Source organism: Trichogramma pretiosum, unplaced genomic scaffold, assembly GCF_000599845.2.
Source record: "Trichogramma pretiosum strain Unisexual culture from Peru unplaced genomic scaffold, Tpre_2.0 scaffold23, whole genome shotgun sequence".
In the NCBI taxonomy this organism is placed as follows: domain Eukaryota; kingdom Metazoa; phylum Arthropoda; class Insecta; order Hymenoptera; family Trichogrammatidae; genus Trichogramma; species Trichogramma pretiosum.
Window position 1 is genome coordinate 87,713 of NW_019641629.1, and position 9,489 is coordinate 97,201.

The 9,489-nt window shown below is 35.8% G+C and overlaps 1 protein-coding gene across 2 annotated transcripts; it reads left to right on the plus strand.

Moving 5' to 3' along the window:
• Positions 1–2,334: 2,334 nt before the first annotated feature.
• LOC106652880 (zinc finger protein 675-like) lies at positions 2,335–5,897 on the plus strand. 2 transcript variants are annotated; one of them, XM_014372042.2, is made up of 5 exons: positions 2,335–2,871; positions 3,233–3,413; positions 3,494–3,699; positions 3,783–3,973; positions 4,043–5,897. In XM_014372042.2, exons 2-5 carry the CDS (start codon positions 3,253–3,255, stop codon positions 5,147–5,149), a joined length of 1,665 nt encoding a protein of 554 aa, XP_014227528.1. In that variant the 5' UTR covers positions 2,335–2,871; positions 3,233–3,252; the 3' UTR covers positions 5,150–5,897. The 2 variants fall into 2 exon arrangements, with proteins under 2 accessions (XP_014227528.1, XP_014227537.1); XM_014372051.2 differs by having other exon boundaries at positions 3,243–3,413.
• The last annotated feature ends 3,592 nt before the right edge of the window (positions 5,898–9,489 follow it).

The window sequence follows — 9,489 nt, forward strand, 5'->3', positions numbered from 1 at the left end:
ACTTTCTCATTTAAAATTTAAAACTACTATTTTCATATTATCTATTTATTTACTTTCACATTTAAAATTAAATGTGGACAATTAAATGTGTACAATATTACATTGTGTCAGACTTTAAAAATACAGCAAGTTTGCCCATCGCCATTACGAGCTCTCTCCCGCGGCCGCCAGACACAATTGATACAAATCCTTGTTGGTCAGATTGTCGACGATCGTTACGCAGCAAATCTCCGCGAATTTTTTTAAAAGGTGCCTCAAAAGTATCGCGCCCAGCCTCGCATCGAGCTTCTCGAGAGCATCTCCGCTTAAATTATCGTACAACATGCGCGTCTGCAAAAAGTCCTTGTATCCGTAATGCTCGCACGCTTCGTCGAGTGATAACTTCATGAGGTCCTGGAGCGTTCGATTATTATTTACCTTCACTTTTTTCAATTTAGTCGCGACCTCTTCGTCGTCGTACCATGGTTGTTGATCGTCGAGATCCACCGACAACTCGTACAATCCGCACTCGGCAAATAATCTCATCATTGTCAAGACGTCGCTTCGAACGAACTTGTACTTTTTCCAGTTCAGACGTCGGACGACAGCGAAGGCGTCGACTATCGCCTCGAATTTCAGCCGATTTCTTTGATGTCCGTTGTAAGCATGCACAAACGAACTACGAACTACATCATGTACTTCTACAGGTCTTACGCGTCCAAACGATTCCACGAACTCGCCGAAGTCAGTCGGGAAAACGAAGCCGGACAGATCGGCATCGATTTGCAAAAGTCTACCGACCGCCTGCGGCAAGAGATTCTCCACGGCCAGTTGTAGCGCGGTCCGGCCCTTCTTGTCGCGGGCATCGAGCCGCAGCGTCTTTTCCGTTTGGCCGACGATCACGAAGAACAACTCGACCAGACTTTGGTTTTGGGGGAGGAGATCGCGGTAATGATCGCGGTGTCTCCTGCAGATGAGGTGCAGAGGAGTCAGTCCTTCCTCGTTGGCCAGGTTCGGATCGGCATCGCTCATCAGAAGAAACTCGGTCATCTTCTTCTGGCTACGGAGTATGGCCAGGTGCAACGGCGCGTTACCCAACTCGTCCTGGGTATCTATTGGCACCGGCTCGTTTAATTTGCCATTGATGTGGAGGAACATCTCCACCAAGCCGACATTAAATGTTTCCGTCGTATCGCTTAAATTGCTCTGCCCGAGGCGTAACTTTCCCGAGCCGAGCTCAATATTCCTATATTCATCCTTGCAGATTATGTGCAGGGGCGACGAATCGGCGCGTCTTGGCAACACCAATTCGGTCAACACCTCAAACTCACGGATACCATTATAATAATTGCCTCTGTCGATTATGTATTTCACGCAATCCGAGACAAAACGCTCTGTTTCTCCAGGCCGGAACATCTCCCGGAGTTTAGGGAGTTGTTTCTCCCAATGATTGATCAAAGACTTGAATTGGTAGAGAAAGAATTCTCCGTCTTTTTCGGTACTCCAATCGACATTTTCCAGTACACGATTCAATCTTTCTTTTTCTTCAGTCTTCCAATCGGCATCTTCTTGTGCTTTCTTTGATTTTTTTGAATCAGATTGGCCATCGAGACTGATATCGAATTGGTTGGCGGGAGACGCTTTGCGCCGACGAGCAGGAGGCATTTTTCACTATCTTTACGAAATTCACTTGCTACGATCGACCCGATCTTTCGTGCTTTGTTTAGATCTCGGCAACGTAACGCGTACTGACTATACCACGATCTACGCAGAGATGAGTAAGCAACGCGGGAAAATTAATAATAATGTGTACAGTAAAATAACATTAAGAAAGCGTACGTCCAGCTTGATAGAGGCCAAAGTGTTATTATTGTTAATACATCGATTAAAACTTTAATTGAATTTATAAAATCCTAATTTCGAAAGTTTCAAATTAGACACTAACTTTTTTTTTAATTGCAATGCGCTGGAATGAGAAATTAAATTTTTTTTTAATTTCAAACTGCCAGAATTAGATAATCAAATTAAATGTTTTTTTTACATGTGTTTACATTTATGCCCCTTTTTAAAGCATAATACGTCGTTTCTTCATAGAAGCGAAAAACTCGGCCGCAGTCCTATTTATTCTTTCATTTCTGATATACTTGTTGTTTCGCCCAAAATACGAGTTATTAACAAGAATTAGTCAATAAGACGCGAAAAACTAGAAAGTACTACCAATGTATATCCTTAGGCGATTCGGCTTAAAAAGTCGAAATTCAGAATCAAAAATGTAATATGACAACCTTGCATGCATTGTCAGAGTCTCTTACGCATACACCTCGAGCAGACGTCAAATAAAACTTCTTTATTTACCTTATGACCCTGTGGAATTGAGGACGCTGTGCAGCGCCCCCAAACAGCCAATTTGATACACATACAACTGATTACAGAAAGCAGACGAGTGACTTGCCTACGATAGTAACAACAAATCTTCTCTTGTTCACGGGGACAAGTGGTGACAAGTCATTATTCCGAGGTCTAGTGTTTAAAATCAAATTTGTTATCATCAATTGCACTGTTCATAGTGGGTGAGAGACGTTGTAAGTGACCCGGCTCTTTGAAAAAGACGTTACGTGTGTAATCGAACGAAACGTATAGACGAAAAGTAAACAAACGAATGACACGTCTCCATCTGCTGACTTATTGACCAGCACTTCATCAATTCAATCTTCGATCTAATTCATATTTTCTTTTTTGCGCCTATGAGATTTGTATATAATCGTCTTACCCACGACTCGATAAAAAAAATCCATACGCGTATGCGTGAGCGACGCATAGATTCTGAGATTCAGTATAAACTAACCAAGTGAGGCCAAGACGCCGGACCTGATTTATTGACCAGCATTTTAAGTGAGTGTAATAATTTCCATATAATCCTATTTTTTGAGTAGGGGTTACATTTCCTTAAACAACTACATAATGATTTCGAATATTTCCATATCAAATTGTAAAGATTAATGTTTCCCAACTAGTTTTGTTTTGTTACAAGAGTAATTTTAATCAAACGGGCATAAATTGTTAACATATGTTTTTTATTTTGATAAACAAATGGAGTAGTGTAAATTGCAAATGTCAAAGACTTTTTTGGTTTTTTACACCGAACTTTTGGAAAAACTTAATTTCTAATTTTTAACTCGAAATCCAGTCCTGAATTTTCACTTATTCGCCTTTTTCCTATATCGCGTCATATCTCGCTTAACATAAACAATAGTATTTTTTAGATTCACAACGATGGAATGTCGACCTCTTCAAAACAATGAGACTGAAATTACAGAAAATTACATTCACCGAGATAAAGAAGATGACCAATTAGAAGTAAGATTTCTTTCACGTGTGGAATGGGAAGAGTACAAAAAAATACAAGAAGTGTTTCTAACATTTTCAAATGCAAAGTAAGTATAGAAGTTTTATGTAAAGAATATTAAACATATTTTTTAGTTTCCATAATTTATGTATTTTTATTTTATTCAAGACCCATAAATAAATCTAATCTGCGGAAATCCCTTTTTAATATTGCCGCTAACTTGATGAGGCTTCTCGCGATTCTAGAAGATACTCAAAATCAGGAAACTACAGGTTGTAGTCCAAAAATAAGAGCAAATCATGGATGTGATGAATATGATAAGGACCAAAATATTCCGAAAAAAATAAATCGGCATCTTGGGCAGAAAAATGATGGTAAGTAAAACATTTATTCATAGTGATATTCATAATAGCCTTCAAAATGAATGATTTAACGTAGCTAATTATTATCTTTGAAGAATATGATCAAATACCGGGAGTAACAATTAAAAGAATTAGCAGAAATAACAAGCCTGGATATGTCGCTTATACAGATAAATCACTTCATGATATAGATAAATCATTTCATGAAAATGACGAATGTAGAATTAATGAAAAGAAATTAGACTCTGCAAGTTCACAATATATCCCACTCCTGCAAGAATATGCCGTAAGTTTATTTTACGTTTGCGATTAAATTATAGCTGAAAATGTGTGAATGACTTTTATTTTCTTTCAGGCTAAAATGCTTCCACAGAAAGATGAAATTTGTGATAATCAATTGAATAATGAGACTGAAATAGTGTTTGAATGTAAAAATGTAAAATCTACCATAACTTCGTTTGCACCGCACAAATTGGACTCTTTGTCCCAAAATCCGATGCAAGATTCAAAAATTAGCGAAGCAACTCAGGCTATGATAAAAGTTGAACGATCAGACATAGTGAAAAGAGAATACTTGGACGATAATATAGAAAAATACGATATAGATAATGAACTATATGACAGCTGCGAACCCAACGCTAAGAACGAAAAAATGTCGCTTCAAAAATGTCTAAGCGCGATCAAAAAATCTAAAAAACTAAAGGGATGTTCAAAAATGATTGAAAAGAAAAGTTATCTCAAAGTTCATAAGTGCACGGCACACGATCGCATTACCCACTCAAGTGAAATTTGTGGCAAGAAATTCAAGCAGAAGCACAAACTCAAAATCCATACTGATGTAGCGCATAATCGTCGAAAACTTTACCTATGTGATACATGCGGAAAGGCATTTGCACGTAAAAATAAGCTGGACCGTCATATTAATTCTGTGCATGATGGAATTACCCACGCATGTGACTCATGTGGAAAGATATTCAAACGTAAGTCCAGTCTCAAAAACCACATAGATTTTGTGCACAAAAATCTCAAGCATCATAAGTGTGATCGATGCCAAAAATCATTCAGTAACAAAACAGGTCTCAATCTGCACATGAGTACGGTGCATAATGGGATAACTTATACATGCGATTTATGTGAAAAAATATTCAAACAGAAGAGTTATCTAAGGGTCCACATCGATATAGTGCACATGAATAATAGAAAACTTTTCAAATGTGACGAATGTCAAAAATCGTTCGACTACAAAAGTAATCTCACTTCTCATATTGAGTATGCGCATAAAGGTATAACTCACGTATGCGATTCGTGTAAAAAAGTATTTAGACATAAAAAGGATCTCAAACTACACGAAGATTCGGTGCATAATGGTATAACTTACCCATGCGATCAATGTGAAAAATCATTCAAACGAAAAACCAACCTCAAACTCCACATGAACGAAGCACACAATGGTAAAAAATAAAATATGTCGTCCTTACGTAGACTTTAAACTGCAGGTGGGCGAAATTATGCATAAGAATTTTCAAATCACAAAAATCAAAACGTGTGAAAAAGTATTTAGACATAAAAAGAATCTCAAATTACACAAAGATTCTGTGCATAAAGGTATCGCTCACCCATACACTTTGTACGAAAAAGTATTTCGAAAAAAATTGGGTATCAAATTACACAAAGATTCTGTGCATATCGCACTTGTGCGTGTAAAAAGTATTTACACAAAAGGGCAGTCTCAAATAACACAAAGATTCCGTGAATAATGGTATCACGCGCCAATGCTCCACATAAATGAAGTGCACAATGGTAAAAAACCAAACACGTATTAAAATTTTTCATGTATTTTACACTGCGTGTGAGAGCAACACATAAAAATAATTTTTTATGTAAATTTGATGTATTTAGATGTATTAATTTTACTACGGGCTTTTGTTACACAGAATCTGACGAAATTTCAAAAACCATTTTAATTATATTAAGAATGAAAATGATAACGAATATGTTAAGTATTGAGTGTACCAAAAGACAATGAAATCAACGTATTCGCTGAAATAAAACTTGACGATGAGACGTACATCTCATTGAAAAAATCCTACAGATAATTTTTCTACTCCGAATTTCTATATATTACAGAGTTTTTCAACATGTGTTAATTATTTTATCAATTTCATTATATCATAATCACTCACATTTACATTGAAATATTTTAATATATACGCCCATTATGTTAATTTTAAGCAACATTGTTTATAATTTATGAAATTCTTTCAATTTTGTTTCAATAAATCTGAAAAAATTTATATGTATTCTATAACTAACTCTAAGTCTTTTGTTTGTGGCATTTTTACGTTTCAGAACGTTCCTCATCGAGTTATAAAATCACTAGGATTCAAAGTGTGACAATTTCTTAATAATTTCGAACGCAAAATACTACTTTATGTCATCTCGATATTTCATCTTAATCGAAACGATCCAGAGAACGAAAAGTTCTTGGAATTGGTCAAAGATTGAGTGTACATTTTTTCATATTCTTTAAAACAAATTTATGAATTACTAACACTGAAATCATTAATACTTTTTTTATACTCATTTTGGAAAAAACCATTTTTATATTCGGATTTAACCGGACCAAATGTTTGTTCGTACGGACATCAATCGTCCACGAAAATCCCCTCAGCGTTAGGACTAATCGTGTGACGCGCTGTCTACCGGTTCCACTGCAGTAAGCGACGAGTCTATCAATGTACACGCCATTGACTGACACTGGAGTTAAATTATTCCATGTCAATGAATAAATAGTTGAGAATGATATAATTTTTGCATCGCAATACATGATTTGACAGATAGATCCTCTTTTTATTTTGTATAAGTGTGGCCTGAAAGTATCAAATCGTCCGCTGCTGTTAGTTTAGCATATAGAGCTCTTCAGTAGGGGAAGGTAGGGCATGTGTGTTAATTTTTTTTATTCATTGAATAACTTTGTAAATACGAGGAATGGAAAGTTCAACAATGGATCAATTTAAAGGGTATCTGTCGAGGAATAAAAGAATCTATCATGAATCTCAGTTTTTTTCACTGTTTTTTAACGAAAGGTATGATACGCAAGGTATCTAAAATTAACACGCATACCCTACTAGTGGATAGCTGTGGCATCGCGACAGGGCATGCGTAGCACACGCAAGTTGACATCTGTCGTGTGCAGCTACATGTTATTTGAGGTTATGGGTGTAACTTGTTTACAATTTGCGTGGCCTGTCAAAGAAGTTTGTGATTCAAGACTTTCAAGTTTTAACGTTACAAATTGCATGAGAATGATATTTATAATGAGTTTGTTATAATGAATGTAAAATAAAAAGGATGGAGAAAATAAAAATAACTACTCATTATTATTTGAAGTTTATTTTGATTAAGCAAATATAATAGGAATAGAATCAAAATCTACATTAGCATTATTTATTTTCATAGGAACTTGAACAGGAACTTGATTCTGGGTCATAATATTCAATGGCTGTGCATTCAAAATTACATTTTGATTGGAAACTGTATTTCCAATATTATTCATAAATGACCCAGGCGATGACAATTGTGCAGGTTGAATATTAAACTTATTATTTGTTTGATTGATAAGATGATTTACAGGTAATCCAACAATTGATTTCACAAGTGGCTTTTCTTTTTTCCTATCAACTTCAGTTTTTTCAACTTTAACTTTTTTAGCTGAAGCTTCTAATAAACTATCTCTATAATTATCATTGGTTTTAATAGCAGATTTTCCTATTTTTCTCTTCTTAGGTTCTCTTTTTGGTGCAGCATTATTTTTTTCAGTAGCAAGATTAACTGCTTGCAGTTGACTAGGTACTATTGACTTATCATATTTTGCAACAATAGTATTTAAACAATTGATGAGAGGTTGAGCCTGTAAAATATATGATACTGGAATCTCCACGACAGGCTCTAACTTGGTTTCTTCAAGTTCTTGTTCAAGTTTCATATTCTGGATGACTGCATCCGCTTGTGTTTGAACTAAACTATTCAACATGTCCTTATACTGAGATATATTTACTCTATTAACTTTGGAAGACGAGTCAACTTGTGACTCTTTACTCATATTCACAGTATCAATATTTTGACTTGAAGAGCATGATTCATTTTGATTCTCAGGCACTCTTTCATTTTGGCTCTCAGGCACTCTTTCATTTTGACTATCAGGCACTTTTTCATTTTGCTTTTGATAGTTAGTTCTACTAACAGCAGCATAATCAATATCAGCAAAAATATCTGGATTTAAAGGCCAAATGCCACATTTTTTGAAGGAATTTACTGCTGTCTCCATTTTTGCTGCTTTCATGAAAGCTGTACCAAAAAGGCCAAATATGTTTTTCATAGTTACTACAGCACCTTTTCTTTGAAAAGCAGTCAACGCTTCTGAGAAGTATGAGCTCAATGGCTTCGTAAACCCTACATCAAGAGGCTGCATTCGGTGAGAGCAGTGGGGTGGGAGACATAAAATGTGCACATGGTTTTCCCTCGCCAAATCAATAACTTCAATATTTTTGTCAAATACAGCCCATGACCCAGGTGGTTTATTTACCAGATATTCAGGGTTCTCTTTTACTCTGGGAAATATTAGGAGTGGAGGCATGAAAACTCCTGTTGCTGACATGCAGATGTCAGCAGAGACAGTCTCACCTCTATCTGCAGCTGTCAATCCACCAACTTGGCGTTTGCCTCTGGATGTCACTATTCTAGATGAGGATTTAGGGCATACAGTAATCCCTGTCTCATCGCAATTGTATATGTTTTTAGGGTCAAACTTGTACTCGTTCATCAAATTTTGTAAAAGTGTAAAAAACTCAGCAACATTTTCCTTATTAAAGCCTTTTGCTCGTGCAGTAGAAGTGTGCTCTGGTTTTCTTAATGAGAGCTTGTGGCGACTCATAAAAGCCCTGAGCCAATCTTTGCCAGCCAAACCTGATTGAAAACAAATAATTCTTTTACATAGATACAAGATGTTCATGTCAACAAAAACCAATATATCAATATATTACCAGTTCGATGATTGAACGGATGAGAAATTTTAAGTTTTTCAGCTCACTGGAAGGCTAATCTTCTAATTTCTGTTGAAGACAGACCCATCAAACGATGTTCCATGTCCAAAATATATTGGACAAAAGCTTCTTCTTGCTCTGCGCTAAAAACTCGTTTGAAACCACCTTGAAAAAAATTAACAATATTTGAGGTTATGACAAATAACTAAATTTTGTATTACATAATTACTGGAAACTATATCGTAAAAAAATTTAATACATACCTTGGTAATCTGTTTTCAAAGGAAAATCATGACAAGCCTCAAGTAATTTTAATTTTTTTGTAGAGTCGATCTTGGTACACCGAACTCTTGTGCACTCGCCAAAATTGATTTGCCATCCTTTATGAAATCAATAGCCTGCTGCATTTGTTCTTCCGTCCAGCTGTTTTTATTAGTCTTCTTTTTATATAAAAAAAAAAACAAATTGGAAAAATTATGTGCGCTTGAACAAAAGTTCTGCGGGTGTTCATGCGCACCGTAATTTTTACCTGATGTACTAAAAAAAATATTTAACTTTTCATAATATTTTTGTTTTCCATTGATGGTTATCAACATTCGCAATAGGTGAATTGTGGTTTAATAGGATAAATCATTTTTTATTATTCATTTATTCAGATGACACGCATGTAAACCTGCCACGCCAAAGGCTACCTTCCCCTATGCGTCGTGACATAGCAGCGAAAAACTCGGCCGCAGTTCTATTTCTTTCTTCATCTTCG

What these genes read in the sequence shown, in the direction of transcription:
- LOC106652880 (XM_014372042.2), top strand. Translation starts at nt 3,253, where the DNA reads ATGGAATGTCGACCTCTTCAAAACAATGAGACTGAAATTACAGAAAAT. An exon ending in TCTTGGGCAGAAAAATGATG is followed by an intron (nt 3,700 to 3,782) that starts GTAAGTAAAACA and finishes TTATCTTTGAAG; the next exon opens with AATATGATCAAATACCGGGA. An exon ending in CACTCCTGCAAGAATATGCC is followed by an intron (nt 3,974 to 4,042) that starts GTAAGTTTATTT and finishes ATTTTCTTTCAG; the next exon opens with GCTAAAATGCTTCCACAGAA.